Source organism: Salvelinus namaycush, chromosome 32 (assembly GCF_016432855.1).
Source record: "Salvelinus namaycush isolate Seneca chromosome 32, SaNama_1.0, whole genome shotgun sequence".
Classification (NCBI taxonomy): domain Eukaryota; kingdom Metazoa; phylum Chordata; class Actinopteri; order Salmoniformes; family Salmonidae; genus Salvelinus; species Salvelinus namaycush.
Window position 1 is genome coordinate 7,137,111 of NC_052338.1, and position 22,284 is coordinate 7,159,394.

General features: G+C 43.7%; 1 protein-coding gene across 1 annotated transcript; it reads right to left on the bottom strand.

The window, feature by feature from the left end:
- Positions 1 to 398: 398 nt before the first annotated feature.
- Positions 399 to 1,944, bottom strand: LOC120026775. Its single transcript, XM_038971492.1, has 8 exons — positions 1,831 to 1,944; positions 1,656 to 1,705; positions 1,466 to 1,535; positions 1,272 to 1,358; positions 1,075 to 1,173; positions 885 to 965; positions 690 to 794; positions 399 to 530 (listed from the first exon to the last, which is right to left on the bottom strand). The coding sequence occupies exons 1-8, from the start codon at positions 1,942 to 1,944 to the stop codon at positions 399 to 401; spliced, it is 738 nt and encodes a 245-aa protein (XP_038827420.1).
- Positions 1,945 to 22,284: the final 20,340 nt, after the last annotated feature.

Genomic DNA, 22,284 nt, shown 5'->3' on the forward strand with positions numbered 1-22,284 from the left:
AATTGTTCATGTAATATTAGCCTCGTAACTCCAGGAAGAGGAAATAGGGATGAAATAATCAAGTAAATGAAAAGACAGAGACAAATGCTTTTGAACTACTAGTTATTTTATTTAAGAATGTAAAATTCAGTGCAAAGTAATGTAATGCATTAGTGTCTAGATCCCTGTTAGGTGGCAAAGTGTCACAAGAATCCTGTGGGGAGAGAAAACAAGAGAATACATTAATTTAATGGGTGTTAACTAATCAAGGTTCAACGAAGCACTTCAAGTCCTCAAATCCTGAGAGCGAGAGAGAGAAAGAGAGATAGACAGAGAGAGAGAGCGATAGATGGACAGAGAGAGAGGTGGATGGAGAGAGAGAGATAGAGAGAGTGGCCTTTCAGATCTCTGCAGTAGGACTACATGCTAGCCATGAGGTTCTCCAGGTGGTACTCCAGGAGTCTGGAGAGCTCAGTGACCAGAGACACTGGGTTAAAGTACCAGGCCAGCTGCTGCCCAAACATGTCATCTAGCAGAGCCATCAGCCCGCCCTGAAGAGAACACCACACAACACATAGATAATGGCTCTGAGTTACTAGCTTATCAAGAGGAAAGAGACAATGAGAGTTACTCCCTGTAAAACGTCATTGAAACCCTGTTAATCAGGAAAAAGTAAACTAGGAATAAGGAAGTAAACTCTTGACTCTTACATTGAGCAGCAGCAGGTATCTCTCAGCCTTTGGCTCAATGCTGACAGCAGCGGGCAGGAAGGAGTACAGGAGAGCATACAGACGCTCCATGAACCCACCAGGGTGCTAAAGGAAACAGAGGAGGAGAGAAGAGAAATTGAAGTGAAATTGCCAAGAGAGAGACATCGAAACATGTACCAGTGAGATGCTACTTACCACCATCAGGGACTTCTGAGCTGTCATCATCCCAAACATCACCAGTTCAAAGAGGACATCTATCAGGTTAACATGATGGATCTAGGACAAGAAAACAGGAATGATTTCAAATAGATCAGATACTGTGATGTATAAAAGACATGCATGTGGAAGAACTCAAAGTGAGACATGAAAGAGTTAATGAACTCACCTTTGCCTCAGCCAGCTCCCTCTCAATGTCAATCTTCTTGGAGGGGTCACTCAGGTAGTCCACAAAGTCGTTATAGGCACGGATGAATTCGGCCTCGTCCTATCACAAAGCAAAGAGCATTGATGTTAGTGAACAGAACACATTTCCCACTGAGGACGCTCTCTTTCCCTTGAATGAATAATGAGTTAGTGAGCTACCATGTGGTGGGCCTGAACCAGTGCGCCCATTAGGACCTTTCCCGCCACAAACAGATGGTTCCTGCTCAGGGTGGAACCAAGCAGTGTCTAGAGAAGAGGGAAGAGTTAGGGTGAGACACCCATCTTCCTCTAAGAGACAGACAGAACAAGAAGATACAGAGAGTAAAAAAAAAAAAAAAAGTGGGTCCACTCACAGTGAAGGCCTGGCGCAGGGAGACGAGCCTCAGGGCGATGTCCTCCACTCTCTTGGTGGTAAGGTAGAGGCTGTGTGAGGGAGGGAATGGAGCATGTCAACCATTAGAGTCAATGGAGATAACAGCATGGTGACCACTATCCTTCAGCATCTGACAAGCCCAGACTACACAGACATTTAGAGGAACTCACTTTAGCAGAGGAACCTCCCTCTCCTCAGGCAGCAGGTCCTCCTCCCAGCCCTACAACAACAGAACAAACATTCAACATCAGTGACCAATGCAATGACATGACAAACAATGGGTCAATGGAAGGATCTTAATGCTACTAGTCAATAGAATGTGTAGCTGTGTGTCTAACATCTGACCTCATAGCAGTTGTGGCCCTCAGGCTCTGGCTCAGTGAACTGCTGATTGGTGGGCGTAGAGACGGAGGCAGCCTCCGACCACGCCGAGGAGGAGAGCAGCCCGTCCAGCCCCATGTGGAGAGTGGTGTACACAACCGAGACATCAGTCTGCTGCTCCAAAAACACACACAACACACCTGTTTACCACACACACACCTTATTAGAAAACAGAGCATATCTAATGGAAAAATGCCCAGTAATTGGTATTCTATATACATAAGAAAACCTTTATTTACCTGGTAGCAGCCAAGCGTCACGTCCACAGACGTCTCGTGGCGGAGGTGAGACGCATACTGGGTCACCCTGCCAGCCACATACTGACAGAGAGAGACGACATGTTAAGGCCAAATGGAATAAGTGAAGAAAAGCCTAATCTAATACTATTTCAGTAGTATTTACATCTTACCTGGATCCAAGTGACGGACTGCACCTTGGTGGCACAGTAGGGGATGCCCTCTGGACTAAGCCTGGCTGTCTCCTTGGAGATGGCCCACACCAGTTGAGTCTCCAGGCCTCGAACCCTACTCACATGGTGCATCCTCACCGCCACCTGCTGTGGAGAGAAACAACAAGTAACATCAACAAAACAACATCAGCCATCGCTGTAACACATTTCCATCAAGATCACATGACTCTGACAATGTAGATTAGGACTAGGTAGTTACAAAGACACATACCTGGGATCCCCCACGCATGTAGGTGATAATGGGGCTGATGAACTGGAAAGTTCTCCAAGCTTTAGCCACCGGACCGGCATTGTTCTGCACAAGAGGGGGGTGACATTACAATACATTCAGGTTAGAAACAGCAAACATTGTAACGGTGATGTGACTCTGTGTGGTTCTCTTACCCTGATCACAACAGGCCCACAGTACAGAGGGCTGAACCTAATCGGGATCAGCTGCCAATTACCAGTGGCCTCCTAAAGCAGACAACAAAGATTTTAAGAATTAATATGTGGGATACTTTTCAAACATAAAACCAAAAACTTTCTGAAAAGTGTACCTCAAGGATAGTCGGCACATCCTCAAGGATGATAGCAGCATCCTGGACATGAAGGATAACTGGCAGCGGTGGCACATCCAACTGGACCTCATCCAGTACAGTTGATTCTAAAATGAGGAAAAGGAATACAAACAAACAATTATTAGGACGTAAAACGTAGCACGCTAGCTAGTATTACTAGCAAAAGTGCATCGCTTAGCAACAATTACTAAAGTTAACGTTAGCTTGCAAGTCAGGATTACAGAAATACACAACATTTCACAAATTACATTGTCAATGTTGAATGTGGTAAAATAAGAAGTTTAAAACTCCACATACCCCTTTCCAAGTCACTGTCGCTGTCCACCTCCAGACGATCGCGAACCCTGCAAAACGGAAAAACACAACAAAAACAACCCACAAATGAATTTGAACAACCTGTCGACGCAGAAGGCTGCCGACGTCCTCGCACTCTCTCCGTCAATCTTGAAAAGCACCCAGGCATTTTCCAGTCGATGTTTCAATCTCAGGTCTCACAAATCAGTCAAGTTTGTTGTTGTTGAACAGCAAATTGAAGTTGTTCTTGTTTTCGAACAGAAAACGTTCAATAGAACGCCGATATGTTCTAACGGTTAGATGTCTCATGGCAACACACATATTTGAAAATTGTTGTTTACAAAATTGACAGCTGTGTTGCCATAGAAATGAGTTTGGAACTCTATGGTTACCATTAGAATCCTATACAATTCCTGGTAATCATTCTAATTCTATTGACCCTATTTTGTCACCAGAGGCTTTCCTATGTTGTGTGTGTATAATATAAAATAAAAAGACCCAATGTTGTTTTTTTAAGTCACTAACTAGGTCAATGGCCCATTTAAATGTTTTAGCTTGTTTCATGGAAGTTGTTGAACCTCTGAAAGTCTAGGCTATGCCTCAGTGGGCTATAAAGTCTTGTGGAGCACAGACAACCCGGGTTAAAACATATTGACCACATTCAGACAAGGGGGGCGAAGCCACAGCCCACTGAGGTAGGAGAGCACTGAAGCATCTGCATAATAATAATCCATATCTCTTTTATAAACAGGATATTATCATTGATTATATCAAAGTGTATGTATGAATAAGTCAGTCTGACCTTTTTCATGGCAGGTTCACCTTTTGAAGCCAGATGAGGTTCCCAAAGCGTGCTGCGCACCCACCAAGCTCAGTCCCATCTCTGTACTCTTCTACGACGACAACAACAATGTGATCCTAAAGAAGCATCGCAACATGGTGGTCAAGACCTGTGGATGCCTGTGACATCTGTGGTGGCCCATCTATTCTACATCATTTTAATAAACTTCACTACCATTGTTCCAAAAGATACAAACAGGGTAATATACCTTGCAACCAGCAGTTGATAGCAATAATCTGGCAATATGCGGAGAAATAGTATGTATTTACACTGAACAAAAATATAAATGCAACATGCAACAATTTCAACGAGTTATAGTTCATATAAGGAAATTAGTCAATTAAAATATGTTCTTTAGACCCTAATCTATGGATTTCACATGACTGGGAATACAGATATGCATCTGTTGATCACAGATACCTTTTTAAATAAAGATAGGGGTGTGGATAAGAAAACCAGTCAGTATCTGGTGTGACCACCATTTGCCTCATACAGAGGGACACATCTCCTTAGCATAGAGTTAATCAGGTTGTTGATTGAGGCCTGTGGAATGTTGTCCTGCTCCTCTTCGATGGTTTTGCGAAGTTGTTGGATATTGGCGGCAACTCGAACCCACTGTCGTGCACGTCGATCCCGAGCATCCCAATCATGCTCAATGGGTGAGATGTCTTTTGAGTCTTCGATGGGCACTACTTCTTCTTCTTCTTCAAGCTACAGATCACCACCACTACCATCCTCTACTTGACCATGATCATGGTGTTCATATTCTTCCTCAACGACAGTGGCACACTACGCAACGACAGTGGCATACTACGCAAAGCTAGACTGTAACAGGTTTTTTCAGAGGAGCTCAAACAAATACGGTGTATCCTGGTTTTTACTTTACCAAACAGTACTGGAGCTTTTTGCAGACTTTGGCAGATTCATCGGCTGTTTCCGGCCAACCCTCCCGTTAGGAATTGAATCAACCTTTTAATAAATGGAATTTGGTGGTACTATAATACCGAGCCGCGCTAGTTGAAAATATTGATGCCAGGGTTATTTTTGGTCTGTGTGCTCCTGAAGTACCGTGGCCCTGTGTTCTCTTTCATTTGTTTTGTTTTTAATGTATTTCTGGTACCCTCCTACCTGAGCGGAATGAGGCATGTGTGGCGTTTCACTGTTAAAATCATCCCAGTGGGGAGATGAAACACCTGTGTGTTGCAAAGTCACATGCTCTAAGTCAGGGGTATTCAACTCTTACCCTACGAGGTCCGGAGCCTGCTGGTTTTCTGTTCTACCTGATAATGAATTGCACACACTTGGTGTCCCAGGTCTAAATCAGTCCCTGATTAGAGGGGAGCAATGGAAAAAATGCAGTCGAACTGGCTTCGAGGTCCAGAGTTCATTTTGAAGGCTCTAAGTCATCTCTGCTCTACCAATGTGTTTTAATGGGCTGATGTGGGTAATACTAATACAGAGAACAATTGTAAAACGTTTTTTTTTATCTTTAAAGCTTTTGGCCTTTTTATGCCATTGTGTTTACCACCATTAAATCTGTAGTTTGAAGCATCTATTCTTCCACACCCAGAAACCTGTTCCTTTTACTCTCTTTTCCGAACGCAGTAGACAACCAGTTCTTATAGCCTTTAGCTGTACCCTTATCCTACTTCTCCTCTGTTCCTCTGGTGATGTAGAGGTTAATCCAGGCCCTGCAGCGCCTAGCTCCCATTCCCCAGGGGCTCTCATTTGTTGACTTCTGTAACTGTAAAACCCTTGGTTTCATGCATGTTAACATTAGATGCCTCCTCCCTAAGTTTGTTTTACTCACTGCTTTAGCACACTCTGCCCACCCGGATGTTCTAGCCGTGTCTGAATCCTGGCTTAGGAAAGCCACCAAAAATCCTGAAATTTCCATCCCTAACTATAACATTTCCCAACAAGATAAAACTGCCAAAGGGGGCGGAGTTGCGATCTACTGCAGATACGGCCTGCAGAGTTCTGTCATACTATCCAGGTCTGTGCCCAAACAATTCGAGCTTCTACAGTACTTCTAAAAATCCACCTTTCCACCTTTCTCACCGTTGCCGCTTGTTATAGACCACCTTCTGCCCCCAGCTGTGCCCTGGACACCATATGTGAATTGATTGACCCCATCTATCTTCAGAGCTCGTACTGTTAGGTGACCTAAACTGGGACATGCTTAACACCCCGGCCATCCTACAATCTAAGCTAGGTGCCCTCAATCTCACACAAATGATCAATGAACCTACCAGGTACAACCCCAAATCTGTAAACACAGGCACCCTCATAGATGTCATCCTGACCAACTTGCCCTCTAAATACACCTCTGCTGTCTTCAACCAGGATCTCAGCGATCACTGCCTCATTGCCTGCATCCGTGCATCAAATGACCACCCCTCATCACTGTCAAACGCTCCCTAAAACACTTCAGCAAGCAGGCCTTTCTAATCGACCTGGCCCGGGTATCCTGGAGGGATATTGACCTCATTTCGTCAGTAGCGGATGCCTGGTTATTCTTTAGAAGTGCTTTCCTCACACAAAAAATTCACCCAACTTATTGTGGGAAGCTTGTGGAAGGCTACCCAAAATGTTTGACCCAAGTTGGTTGGAGGAGAAACCTGAGAAGGCTCGGCCTCTGAATCCGACTCGTTGCTTAATGGGGAGAACCGGTTGAAAGTTTCTGTCGGCTGAATGAGTGACACCAGTTGAGCATGTCGACAGCATTTCATTCCAGAAGCCTTGAGAAAATTGTCCGGCTACGTGGACTGTTTTTAGGAGCATATACCCACATGGGGGATTTATACTACTATCTGTACTTACTGGTGGCACAGACGCTGTTTCATCCTTTCCTACACTTAAATTGCCCTTCCCTAACGATTGCATCTGAAGCTGTGCTTGCAACACGGCTATCCTCACCATAAGGCGATAGTAATCCTGTAAGGTTATATTATGAGTACAGGGACTGCAATTAGATGGCATAGCGTTAATGTTACTACTACCCCAGGAAATCTTAAGTCTTATTACATACAGCCAGAAATAACTATTGGATATAAGAGCAACGTCAACTTACCAACATTACAATCAGGAATACGACTTTCCCGAAGCAGATCCTCTCTTCGGACCACCACCCAGGACAATGGACCTAATCCCAGCAGCTGACCGAAAACAACGGAGTCGGAGAAGGGGCAGACGGAGCGGTCTTCTGGTCAGGCTTCGTAAACGTATCCCTCCCAGCTCCCGAGTATACTACTCGCCAATGTCCAGTCTCTTGACAACAAGGTAATCAGAGATTGTAACATTTTCTGTTTCACGGAAACATGGCTGTCAGAATCTATGTTGTCAGAATCGGTTCAGCCACCGGGCTTCTCCATGCATCACGCCGACAGAGATAAACACCTCTCTGGGAAGAGGAAGGGCTGGGGTGTATGCTTTATGATTAACAACTCTTGGTGTAATCATAACAACATACATGTACTCAAGTCCTTCTGTTCACCCGACCTAGAATTCCTTACAATCAAATGTTGGCCATTCTACCTACCAAGAGAATTCTTGGCACAGCTGTGTACATCCCCCCCCCTCAAGGGAACACCAAGACGGCCCTCAAGGAACTTCACTGGACTCTATGTAAACTGGAAACTATATATCCGGAGGCTGCATTTATTGTAGCTGGGGATTTTAACAAAGCAAATTTGAGAACAATGGTATCTAAATTTTATCAGCATATTGATTGCACGACACTGCACGACACTTGGCCACTGCTACTCTAACTTCCGTGATGCATACAAAGCCCTCCCCCGCACTCCCTTCGGCAAATCCGACCACGACGCCATCTTGCTCGTCCTGGCTTATAGGCAGAAACTCAAACAGGATGTACCAGTGACGAGAACCATTCAACGCTGGTCTGACGAATCGGAAGCCACGCTCAAAGATTGTTTTTATCACGCGGACTGGAATATGTTCCGATCAGCCTCAGAGAACAATATTGACCTATACTCTGACTCGGTGAGTGCGTTTATAAATAAGTGCATTGGAGACGTCGTACCGACTGTGACCATTAAAACCTACCCTATCCAGAAACCATGGATGGATGGCAGTATTCGTGTAAAACTGAAAGTGCGATCCACCGCATTTAACCATGTAAAGAGGTCTGGAGATATGGCTGAATATAAACAGTGTAGTTATTCCCTCCGCAAGGCAATCAAACAAGTGAAATGCCGGTACAGGGACAAGGTGGAGTCACAATTCAATGTCTCAGACAGGAGACATATGTGGCAGGGTCTACAGGAAATCACGGACTACAAAAACAAAAACAGCCACGTCACGGATACCGACGTCACGGTTCCAGACAAACTAAACACCTTCTTTGCCCACTTTGAGGATAATACAGTGCCACCGTCTCGGCTCGCTAACAAAGTCTGCGGCCCCTCCCTTTCCTTCTTAGTGGCTGGAGTGAGTAAAACATTGAAATGTGTTAACCATCGCAAGGCTGTTGGCCCAGACGGTATCCCTAGCCGTGTCCTCAGAGCATGCACAGACCAGCTGGCTGGTGTGTTTACAGACATATTTAATCGCTCCCTATCCCAGTCTGTTGCTTCAAGATGGCTACCATTGTTCCTGTACCCAAGAAGGCAAAGATAACTGAACTAAATGACTACCGCCCCATAGCACTCACTTCTGTCATCATGAAGTGCTTTGAGAGGCTAGTCAAGGATCATATCACCGCTACCTTAACGCCCACCCTAGACCCACTTCAGTTTGCATACCGCCCCAACAGGTCCACAGATGACGCAATCGCCATCACACTGCATAATGCCCTATCCCATCTGGACAAAAATAATACCTATGTAAGAATGCTGTTCATTGACTACAGCTCAGCATTCAACACCATAGTACCCTCCAAGCTCATCATCAAGCTGGAGGCCCTGGGTCTCAAGCCCTCCCTGTGCAACTGGGTCCTGGACTTTCTGACGGGCCGATAGGAAGGTAGGAAACAACATCTCCACTTTGCTGACCTTCAACACTGGGGCCCCACAAGGGTGCATTCTCAGCCCTCTCCTGTACTCCCTGTTCACCCACGACTGCGTGGCTACGCACGCCTCCAACTCAATCATCAAGTTTGCAGATGACACAACAGTAGTGGGCTTGATAACCAACAACGACGAGACGGCCTACAGGGAGGAGGAGTGGGCCCTCGGAGTGTGGTGTCAGGAAAATAACCTCACACTCAACGTCAACAAAACAAAGGAGATGATCGTGGACTTCAGGAAACAGCAGAGGGAGCACCCCTCTATCCACATCGAAGGGACAGCAGTGGAGAAGGTGGAAAGTTTTAAGTTCCTGGGCGTACACATCACAGACCAACTGAAATGGTCCACCCACACAGACAGTGTAGTGAAGAAGGCACAACAGCGCCTCTTCAACCTCAGGAGGCTGGAGAAATTTGGCCTGTCACCCAAAACCCTGACTAACTTTTACAGATGCACAATCGAGAGCATCCTGTCGGGCTGTATCACAGCCTGGTACGGCAACTGCACCGCCATCAACCACAAGGCTCTCCAGAGAGTGCTGCGGTCTGCACAACGCATCGCTGGGGGCAAACTACCTGCCCTCGATGACACCTACAACACCCGTTGTCACAAGAAGGCCAAAAGGAGGACAAGGACATCAAGGACAACAACCACCCGAGCCACTGCCTGTTCACATCGCTATCATCCAGAAAGCGAGGTCAGTACAGGTGCATCAAAGCTGGGACTGAGAGATTGAAAAACAGCTTCTATCTTAAGGCCATCAGACTGTTAAATAGCCATCACTAACTCAGAGGAGGCTGCTGCCTACACTGAGACCCAATCATTGGATACTTTAATAAATGGATCACTAGTGACTTTAAAACAATGCCACTTTAAATAATGCCACTTTAATTACGTTTACATATCTTACTTTACTCATATCACATGTATATACTGTATTTTGTATAAAAATCTACTGCACCTTACCTATGTCGCTCGGCCATCGCTCATCCATATATTTATATGAACATATTTTTATTCACCCCTTTAGGCATTGTGTGTAGTAGGTAGTTGTTGGGAATTGTTAGATATTACTTGTTAGATATTACTGCACTGTTGGAACTAGAAGCACAAGCATTTCACTACACTCGCATTTTAACACCTGCTGACCCAGTGTATGTGACCAAAACATTTTGATTTGATTTTACATGCTGACCACACCGCTCACATTACATGCACGATCGTTACAAAATAAATGTACACATACATGTTATTCAATCATTACACACACATAGCTCACGCACGTCTGCATAGCCAGGCGCAAAAATTTGGGATGCACCGATATGACATTTTTGGCCGATACCAATATCCAATATTTTCCTTGCCAAAAAAACTGATACCGATAACCGATATTTAAAATTTTAGCAGACTTTTAAGCTTTCTAGTACAGTTAAATAGTTAACACACAGACACACACATGGACGCAGCGGTCTAAGGCACTGCATCTCAGTGCAAGAGACGTCACTACAGTCCCTAGTTCAAATCCAGGTTGTATCACATCCGGCCGTGATTGGGAGTCCCATAGGGCGGTGCACAATTGGTCCAGTGTCGTCCAGGTTTGGCCGGGGTAGGCCGTCATTGTAAATAAGAATTTGTTCTTAACTGACTTGCCTAGTTAAATACAGGTTACATACACACACACACACCACACTGACCAAAACGTTTTGTTGGCATTTACATACATCCCCATTACCAGTAAAACATCATCAAAACCTATTTCTTTCACTTACTTGAGTCGTTTCATTCTCAACCAGGATTTCATCATGCATGTCAAGCAGTGAAGTTTCAGCTCTGTCTGTCCGTGGCCTCCCTTCCTTTGTGCGCACTGTCACTGTGTCCGTTTCCATCTTGTCCAGCTGTGTATGTAACATTTCACATAAACCCTGTTTCTTGTCTGCATCGAAGTAGCGGTCCTTGTACCTAGCCTCGAGCATGGTGACGACACAGTAAAGAGGCTCAGAGAGAATGCCACCGAATCGCTTGTTCACAGCCTCGAGTACTTTTGTAAGTTTTAACCCAACGGTCTGTGTCGGCAGTTTTGTTGAGCAGGTGTTTCAATGCTATGACAGGGGGTATCACATCTGCTGCAGACACAGTTGAGCTTATTTCTCGAGTCAGTTGTTCGAACGGAGCTAGGAGTGTTCATGTTTCCAAGTGTCAAACATGTCCTCATTTGCCTTTGAAATGGCAGCAGCGGTATGAGAACCAGCGCATTCTTGAGCCTTCAATACCTTCTTTCCTCAGGAGGAAATTCTCGTATGATCCACTGTGCTGTCAGACTCATAATGATCATGGGGCTGATATCGCTGGTCCAAATGTCAGTTGTGAAGCTAATAGCAATGACGCTTATGGATGTGAGTTTCAACAATACTGTGTAACTCCGGTAGGGCAACATCTGAAAAATAGTGTGTACCGGGGCTCGACCAGTCGATGAAGGCCAACATCATCAAAGACAGAGGACGGTTGATTGTCAAGGGCAATGAATTCCATTATCTTGACGTTAATGGATTTCGCCTTTGAGTTGTCTCACTGAAACTTTCTTACTCTTTCAAATGACTGCTCGACTTGAACTTGTTTAGTTGTTGGAAGTGTGCGCTTAGTATCTTTCTGCTTTTGTTCTGTGTAGCGCTGTATTTTTTGTGGCGTCATTACGTTATCTACTTACGTTATATTGGTATGCACGCCAGCTTTGACATCGGTTTTGCACGTCAGCTTTAAACGAGACATCGGGCCGATGCCGATGTTGGCATTTTTAGCTAATATCATCCGATTCCGATATGCTCACCGATATATCATGCATCCCTAGCTAAATTAGAACTTGGTTCTATTTCAAATCAAGTTCAAATCAAATTTATTTATATAGCCCTTCTCACATCAGCTGATATATCAAAGTGCTGTACAGAAACCCAGCCTAAAACCCCAAACAGCAAGCAATGCAGGTGTAGAAGCACGGTGGCTAGGAAAAACTCCCTAGAAAGGCCAAAACCTAGGAAGAAACCTAGAGAGGAACCAGGCTATGAGGGGTGGCAAGTCCTCTTCTGGCTGTGCCGGGTGGAGATTATAACAGAACATGGCCAAGATGTTCAAATGTTCATAAATTACCAGCATGGTCAAATAATAGTAATCACAGTGAACAGGTCAGGGTTCCATAGCCGCAGGCAGAACAGTTGAAACTGGAGCAGCAGCACGGCCAGGTGTACAACAAAGAGTCATCATGCCAGGTAGTCCTGAGGCATGGTCCTAGGGCTCAGGTCCTCCGAGAGAAAGAAAGAATTAGAGAGAGCATACTTAAATTCACACTGGACACCAGATAAGACAGGAGAAATACTCCAGATATAACAGACTGACCCTAGCCCCCCGACACATAAACTACTGCAGCATAAATACTGGCGGCTGAGACAGGAGGGGTCAGGGGACACTGTGGCCCCATCCGACGATACCCCTGGACAGGGCCAAACAGGCAGGATATAACCCCACCTACTATTTGTGATGCTTGACGTGCTGCAAGTCCCGCCTCTCCCATCTCCTCAATAATATTTAGGAGCATATACCCACGTGCCATCTCCTCATTGGTTTTTAGGAGCATATACCCACTTGGGTGATTGAAAGATGAACTGAGGTCCACACTCCAGTTCAGTTGGTGGTGGTAACGCACCTTAAAGGTGGTTTCCAACAGCCATATAAAGTCCAAAGAAGAAGAAGCCTGTGGATTAATTGTCGGAGTAGAGGACCTTGTGCATTTCAGGTCAAATAATAACCCAATGATTATATCCGAGGACAAATTAGCTAGCACCAGCAAGCTAGCTAGCTAACTTGCCATACATATTTAATGCTCATTGACCTGTCCCCAAATTAATATAGTTGGTTCAGAGTTAGTTTTGATATTTCAACCTGTGTGTCCTGATCGCGTCTGGTGCGGTTGGACAAAATCAAAATGCGTGCGATGGCGCACGCGAACGCACGAGCACGAGTGGTCTGGTCAGCATGTAAATCGAAATGTTTGGCAGATAGCCAAGTAGCAACAAACAGCACAACAGCACGGAGACAAGTCCGGAAGTTGATGGCGGGAGTGATTGATTCGTGTTGGTCCACACAGAGGATGACAACAAATCCAAAAGAATGGAGCCTTCAGAAAGTATTCATACACCTTGACCTATTCCACATTTTGTTGTCTTACAGCATAAATTCAAAATTGATTAAATATATTTTTGTTCACCCATCTACAAACAATACCCCATAATGACAAAGTGAAAACATGTTTATAGAAAAATGTAATGCTGAAATATCTCATATTTGGCACCGATTACAGCTGTGAGTGTTTCTGGGTAAATCTACTGTATAAGAGCTTTGCACACCTGGATTGTACAATATTTCCACATGATAATTTTTTTAATTCTTCAAGCTCTGTCAAGTTGGTTGTTGATCATTGCTAGACAGACATTTTCAAGTCTTGCCATGGATTTTCAAGCCGATTTAAGTCCAAACTGTAACTAGGCCACTCAGGAACATCCAATGTTGTCTTGGTAAACAACTCCAGTGTATATTTGGCCTTATGTTTAGGTTTTTGTCCTGCTGAAAAGTGAATTTGTCTCCTAGTGTCTGTTGTAAAGCAGACTGAACCAGGTTTTCCTCTAGGACTTTGCCTCTGCTTAGCTCTATTCCGTTTCTTTTTATTGTTAAAAGAACCTCCTTATTCCTTGCCGATGACAAGCATACCCACAACATGATGCAGCTCCTACCAGGCTTGAAAATTTGAAAAGTGGTACTCAGTGATGTGCTGGATTTGCCCCAAACATAACACTTTGTATTCAGGACATTAAGTTAATTTCTTTGCCACATTTTTTGCAAGCAGGATGCAGACAGAATGCATGTTTTGGAATATTTGTATTATCTACAGGCTTCCTTCTTTTCACTCTGTCATTTAGGTTAGTATTGTGGAGTAACTAAAATGTTGTTAATCCATCCTCAGCTTTTCCTATCACAGCCATTAAACTCTGTAACTGTTTTAAAGTCACCACTGGTGTAACGTCCTGACCAGAGTTCTTATGTGTTTTGCTTGTTTAGTGTTGGTTAGGACGTGAGCTGGGTGGGAATTCTTTGTTGTGTGTCTAGTTCGTCTGGTTCTGTGTTCAGCCTAATATGGTTCTCAATCAGAGACAGCTGTCAATCGTTGTCCCTGATTGAGAATCATATATAGGTGGCTTGTTTTGTGTTGGGGATTTGTGGGTGGTTGTTTCCTGTCTCTGTGTTTGTGTTCTGCACCAGATAGGACTGTCTCGGTTTTCACGTTTGTTGTTTTGTATTGTTGTAAGTGTTCACAGTTCGTCAAATTAAACACGTTGAACACTAACTGCGCTGCATTTTGGTCCTCTCCTTAATCCATGGAAGAAAGCCTTTACAACTGGCCTCAGGGTGAAATCTCTTAGAGGTACCCTTCCTCTCCGGCAACTGAGTTAGGAAGGACACCTGTATCTTTGTGGTGACTGGTTGTATTGATACACCATCCAAAGTGCAATTAATACCTTCACCATGCTTAAAGGGATATTCAATTCCTGCTTTTTAATTTATTTTTTACACATCTACCAATAGGTGCCCCTCCCTGGTCTTTGTGGTTGAATCTGTGTTTGAAATTCACTGCTCGACTGAGGGACGTTACAGATATGTGTATTTGTGGGGTACAGAGATGAGGTAGTCATATAAAAATCATGTTAAACACTATTACTGAAGTCCATGCAACGTATTATGTGACTTGTTAAGCAAGTCCTGAACTTATTTAGGCTTGATTACTTATTGACTAAAGACATTTCATCTTTTCATGTTTAATTCATTAGAATGGTCCAGTGAGTGTGTGTAGGGTCAGTGTAAGCGAGTCAGTGCAGATAGTTTGGGTCCCATGAATTGACTATTTAGCAGTCTTGTGGCTTGAAAGTAGAAGCTGTCTCGGAGCCTGTTGGTCCAAGAGCCGATGCTCCGGTACCGTTTGCATGAAGGTAGCAGGATGAAGAGTCTATGGCTTGGGTGGCTGGAGTTTTTGGCAATTTTTCAGCCCTTCTTGTAACGGCAGCCTTCCTTCTCTTCAAGAGAAGAGGGAGTGTAACAGGGATCAGACCAACACGCAGCGTACCCAGTGCTCAACATGTTTAATTACGAACGAAAACGTGAACACTTACAAAACTACAAAATAACAAATGTGGCAAAACCGATACAGTCCTTTCTGGTGCAGACAAAACACAAAGACAGGAAACAACCACCCACAAATCCCCAACACAAAACAAGCCACCTATATATGATTCTCAATCAGGGACAACGATTGACAGCTGCCTCTGATTGAGAACCATATTAGGCCGAACACAGAAACAGACAAACTAGACACACAACATAGAATGCCCACCAAGCTCACGTCCTGACCAACACTAAAACAAGCAAAACACACAAGAACTATGGTCAGAACGTGACAGTACCCCCCTCCTGAGGTGCGGACTCCGAACGCACGCCCTAAATCTCAAGGGGAGGGTCTGGGTGGGCATCTGTCCGCGGTGGCGGCTCCGGCGCAGGACGAGGCCACCACTCCACCATTGTCTTTGTCCCCCTCCTTAGCGTCCTTTGAGTGGCGACCCTCGCCCCCGACCTTGGCCTAGGAACCTTCACAAAGGTCCCCCCTAGATTGAGGAGACAGCTCAGGACAGAGAGGTAGCTCAGGACAGAGAGGTAGCTCAGGACAGAGAGGTAGCTCAGGACAGAGAGGTAGCTCAGGACAGAGGGGCAGCTCTGGACTGAATGGCAGCTCCGGACTAATGGCAGCTCCGGACTGAATGGCAGCTCCGGACTGAGTGGCAGCTCCGGACTGAGTGGCAGCTCCGGACTGAGTGGCAGCTCCGGACTGAGTGGCAGCTCATGACTGGAAGGCAGCTCATGACTGGAGGGCAGCTCATGACTGGAGGGCAGCTCATGACTGGAGGGCAGCTCATGACTGGAGGGCAGCTCATGACTGGAGGGCAGCTCATGACTGGCGGGCAGCTCATGACTGGAGGGCAGCTCATGACTGGCGGGCGGCTCTGGCGGCTCCTGACTGGCGGGCGGCTCTGGCGGCTCCTGACTGGCGGGCGGCTCTGGCGGCTCCTGACTGGCGGGCGGCTCTGGCGGCTCCTGACTGGCGGGCGGCTCTGGCGGCTCCTGACTTGGCATGGTGTACGGGTTAGAGACAGTTTGCACTGTTCTGTGAAGGGAGTAGTACACAGCGTTGTACGAGATCTTCAGATTATTGACAATTTCTCGCATGGAATAGCCTTAATTTCTCAGAACAAGAATAGACTGACGAGTTTCAGAAGAAAGGTCTTTGTTTCTAGCCATTTTGAGCCTGTAATTGAACCCACAAATGCTGATGCTCCAGATACTCAACTAGTCTAAAGAAGGCCCGTTTTATTGCTTCTTTAATCAGAACAACAGTTTTTAGCTGTGCTATCATAATTACAAAAGGGCTTTCTAATGATCAATTAGCCTTTTAAAATGATAAACTTGGATTAGCTAACACAACATGCCATTGGAACACAGGAGTGATGGTTGCTGATAATGGGCCTCTGTACGCCTATGTAGATATTCCATTAAAAAAATCTGCCGTTTCCAGCTACAATAGTCATTTACAACATTAACAATGTCTACACTGTATTTCTGATCAATTTTATGTTATTTTAATGGACAAAAAATGTGCTTTTCTTTCAAAAACAATGACATTTCTAAGTGACCCCAAACTTTTGAATGGCAGTGTATGTAAATAAGGTATCTGGTTTTTTTTATCGATTTGCTAAAATGTAAAAAATAAATAAAAATAAAAATAAAAGTTTGCACTTTGTCATTATGGGGTATTGTGTAGATTGCTGATATTTTTTTTTGAATACTTTCCGAAGGCACTGTACCTAGGGGCATGGCTCAGAAAACCAGTCAGCATCTGGTGTGAATACCATTTGCCTTATGCAGCGCGACATCTCCTTTGCATAGAGTTGATCAGGCTGTTGATTGTGGCTTGTGGAACGTTGTCCCACTCCTCTTCAATGGCAGTGCGAAGTTGCTGGATATTGGCGGGAACTCGAACACGCTGTCGTACACGTCGATCCAGAGCAACCAAACCATGCTCAATTGGTGACATGTCTGGTGAGTATGCAGGACATGGAAGAACTGGAACCTTTTCAGCTTCCAGGAATTGTGTACAGATCGTTGCCACATTGGGCAGTGCATTATCATGCTGAAACATGAGGTGATGGCGGCGGATGAATGGCATGACAATGGGCCTCAGGATCTCGTCACGGTATCAAATTGCCATTGATAAAATGCAATTGTGTTCATTGTCCGTAGCTTATGCCTGATCATACCATAACCCCACCACCATTTTGTGGCACTCTGTTCACAACGTTGACATCAGCAAACCGCTCGCCTATACGACACCATATACGTGGTCTGCAGTTGTGAGGCCAGTTGGACATACTGCCAAATTCTCCAAAACGATGTTGGAAGCGGCTTATGGTAGAAAAAGTAACATTAAATTCTCTGGCAACCTCTCTGGTGGACAATCCTGCAGTCAGCATGCCAATTGCACGCTAGCTCAAAATTGTTGACATCTGTGGCATTGTGTTGTGTAACAAAAACTGCACATTTTAGAGTGGCCTTTTATTGTCCCCAGCACAATGAGCACCTGTGTAATGATCATGCTGTTTAATCAGCTTCTTGATATGCCACACCTGTGAGATGGATGGATTATAATGGCAAATGAGAAATGCTCACTAACAGGGATGTAAACAAATGTGTGCACGGAAATAAGGTTTTTCTGAGTATGGAACAGTTCTGGGATCTTTCATTTCAGCACATGGGACCAACATCCTACATGTTGTGTTTATATTTTTGTTCAGTTAGATGAATCACTGTACCGAGTGTTGAAAGGGTTTCCTGACTGTGACTGAAATGGACCTGTTCCTTTAAGCATCACTCTAAGATGTGCATACCATCAATCAATAATATGAAGCTAAGAAAAAGCATTTGTATACAACGTGATAGCAAAAACATTAACATTGGGAGCAATAGCCAGGACCAGATTAAGAAATCATAAACCCCGGGGCTTTGTTAAAAAAAAAAGTTAAAAAACAAAAACAACGTATTATGCATGTGACTGTTATTAAATTGTATTTTAAAGGCATGGGCATAGCTGGTGTAGCATATTTTAATGTTAGTTGGGTCATTCCTACTATGCGTAGCCTTTTGGACCATTTTTTCCCAAAAGTTATATCTTCCAAAAAATAAAAGTATTCTATCAGAAAAAGGACATGTTTGACTTTCAGAAAAACATATGGGTCAAGCTCAGGCACTGAAATGTTTAAATTGGGTCATTAACCCGACGACAAGCAAATTACATGATCATAACATTGTTTCAAAAGTTTGTGTTCTTGGTTACCATGGATGTGAATAGTGACAGTGGAGCACATGGATGTCATAAATCAACCAAGAAGAAGACAAGGACATATATTTGTATATATAGTGTATGTGGACACTCCTTCAAATGAGTGGATTTGGCTATTTCAGCCACAGCCATTGCTGAAAGGTGTATAAAAATGACCACAAAGCCATGCAATCTCCATTGACAAACATTGGCAATAGAATGGCCGGTACTGAAGAGCTCAGTGACTTTCAACGTGGCACCGTCATAGGATGCCACCTTTCCAACAAGTCAGTTTGTCAAATTTCTCCCCTGCTAGAGCTGCCCCGGGTCAACTGTAAGTGCTGTTCCGGTCAACTGTAAGTGCTGTTACTGTGAAGAGGAAACGTCTAGGAGCAACACCGATTCAGCCGCGAAGTGATAGGCCACACAAGCTCACAGAACGGGACCGCCAAGTGCTGAAGCACGTAGCGCGTAAAAATTGTCTGTCCTCGGTTGTAACAAACTACCGAGTTCCAAACTGCCTCTGGAAGCAATGTCAACAGAAGAACTGTTCATCTGGAGCTTCAGGAATTGGGTTTCCATGCCCGAGCAGCCGCACACAAGCATAAGATCATCATGCGCAATGCCAAGTGTCGACTGGAGTGGTGTAAAGCTAGCCGCCATTGGACTCTGGAGCAGTGCAAACGTGTTCTCTGGAGTGTTGAATCACGCTTCACCATTTGGCAGTTCGACGGACAAATCTGGGTTTGGTCGGATGCCAGGAGAACGCTACCTGCCCCAATGCATAGTGCCAACTGATAAGTTTGGTGGAGAAGGAATAATGGTCTGGAACTGTTTTTCATGGTTCGGGCTAGGCCCCTTAATTCCAGTAAAGAGACATCTTAACACTACAGCATACAATGGCATTCTAGACGATTCTGTGCTTTCAACTTTGTGGCAACAGTTTGGGAAGGCCCTTTCCTGTTTCAGCATGACAATGCCCCAGTGCACAAAGCGAGGTCCATACAGAAATGGTTTGTCAAGATCGGTGTGGAAGAACTTGACTGGCCTGCACAGAGCCCTGACCTCAACCACATCGAACACCTTTGGGATGAATTGGAATGCCGACTGTGAGCAAGGCCTAATCGCCCAACATCAGAGCCTGACCTCACTAATGCTCTTGTGGCTGAATGGAAGCAAGTCCCCACAGCAATGTTCCAACATCTAGTGGAAAGCCTTCCCAGAAAAGTGGAGGCTGTTATAGCCGAAGGGTGGACCAACTCCATATTAATGCCCATGATTTTGAAATGAGATGTTTGACGAGCAGGTGTCCACATGCTATTGGTCATGTAGTGTATATAAAACAAAATCAGACAAGATCCTATAAGATACCAGGAGTATCTTAAGAAACAAAAAGATACCTCAAAACAAAAGAAAGTGGTGAACTGAAACCCATCTCACAACTTTCCCAGTGAGGAAAAAAAGGGGGGAAAAGGAAGCAACGGAAAATAAACCAATGTAACAGAAGATCAACTATCCAGAAAAGAGTGGTTATGGAGTCATACCTGTCAAGCAACACACCACCAAAATCACCTGAAGTCTTACAGCTACACAATGATGACCTATCTGCCCCTCAAATAACTCCAAATCTATGTGATTGTTTTGGCCCACAGACCGTGATAATTCAACAAACAGAGGCAGACAAAGCACAGCCTTCCACTTCAACCTGCACAGCATCACAGCCATCTCCCAGAGCAAATCAGCCCATTGCAGACATATATGAGGGACTGATTGGAAAGTGGTGTGTTGTGAAATAGGATGAAGATCCTTACCCTGGTATTATACAAGATGTTGATGCAGAGAGATGTGCTCTAGTCAAAAGTCATGTGGGAGCCAACCGATTATTTTGGCCAATGAGAGAGGACATTGTACAGTATGGTACCAACCAGGGAATGTGCTTGGGCTTGTCCCTGAGCCTCATCCAGTGACAAAACGGCATGTGATGCTTGATGGCGCAGTGTGGGAGGAAATTTGGTCTCGTTAAGCAATAGAGTGCATTAAGGGCAAAACCTAATCTTGCATGAGCACACACCTGTCTCATGAGTCTGAATCAATAGACTGCAGCCAGTGAACCAGTCATGTGTTTAATGTCAACCCGTGTTTCCAACCTTGTACGTGTATTTATGCCTAATGCATTGAATCCCAAATTGTTCTAAAATATGCTGTTTTTTGAGGTTTTGAATGGTCTGTTTTATATCTTCAATAAAATAAAAAATGTACAACTGTGACAATGTTTAATGGAATTTTCCATCGGTTGTTTTATATGAAATGGAATTTCCACCACAGTAAGTCAGGAAAGGGTGTATTAAATTACAATTGATTTTGATGATGTTTCCCATATGTGAATCTTATATGTATGTTCTTAAGATATTTCCTAAAATAATGTAAAATATTAAGATTTTGATTAGGTAAATACATGTTTCTGAGTATCAAGGCATATATAGACATTTAGACATGACAATGATGAATACATATAATTAAAATGTACATATAGTAAAAAAATATATATAAAACACAAATGTCATGTGAAATGTTATATAAAACACCTTAGGCACAATTTCGGTAATTTCCTTTTCAACTAAAATAGCAAATTTTATGACGTGGAAGTAATGACATTTCCTCTCAGGTATTTGGGGAAACCAATACAAATCTTTATATTTTTTTAAAGTATGGTCTCAGCCCCTATTCTATCTTGTCTACAGACAGAGTGAAGAAAATATTCAGATAGATAAAAAGCAGTTTCAACGTTTCATTTTCTAAAGCATTTAACATCCAAAAGTGCTCGTATTTGCAAATCAACTATGTATCTGTCACTGTGGGGACAAAGACGCTAACCAAATTCCCATATCGATCAATGTGATACAATCCTTTTCCAAAGCGTCTGGTCTATACCTTAACATTAATAAATGTGAACTCATAGCTGTCAAAGATTGTGTGACACCTTCATATTATGGTATTCCAGTAAAAGAAGAACTTACATATTTAGGCATAACCATTACAAAGGATCAGAAGTCTAGAGGCTTACTAAATTTTAACCCTCTTATTAAAAATACCCAGAAGAAGCTAAATCAATGGCTACAGAGGGACTTATCTTTAAAAGGTAGAGTCCTAATAACCAAGGCCGAAGGTATCTCTAGACTAACATATCTTCTATCTTTGTATCTTGACAGTAAAATAAGCAAGGAGATAGACCAGATGCTTTTCAACTTTCTTTGGAGAAACCGTACCCATTACATTAGGAAAACTGTTGTAATGAACACTTATGAGAATGGTGGACTGAATTTTCTGGACTTTATTACTTTAAATAATACTTTTAAGATCAATTGGATAAAACAATTCCTAAGAAGACCCACTTCTATCTGGAATTTTATTCCTCATCATGTCTTCTCTACTTTTGGTGGCCTTAACTTATAATATTGACAAAATTCCAGTGAAACTTTCTGCTTTTCATCGGCAGGTTTTCTTGTCATGGTCCTTAATTTATAAACACAATTTTTCTCCACACAGATATTATATATGGAATAATCGGGATATATTGTATAAAAATACTTCTTTGTTTTTAGAATATTGGTTACACTAATGTAAATTTACTAACAAAAAAACATATTTTCTTACCCTACAAAAATAAATTGAACTGTATTTTAAGACAGTTAAATACTCTACTAACAAAAAAGCTGTTAGAATTGTCAGTGTATGTATGTATGTATGGTTCTTGTGTAATT

Bases quoted from the DNA above. Each gene is read 5' to 3' on its own strand.
- LOC120026775 (XM_038971492.1), bottom strand. From the start codon at position 1,944: ATGGGGCTGGACGGGCTGCTCTCCTCCTCGGCGTGGTCGGAGGCTGCC. The intron at 795-884 runs GTAAGTAGCATC...TGTTTCCTTTAG, and splicing joins CTCAGAAGTCCCTGATGGTG to CACCCTGGTGGGTTCATGGA. The intron at 531-689 runs GTAAGAGTCAAG...TGTTCTCTTCAG, and splicing joins GATACCTGCTGCTGCTCAAT to GGCGGGCTGATGGCTCTGCT.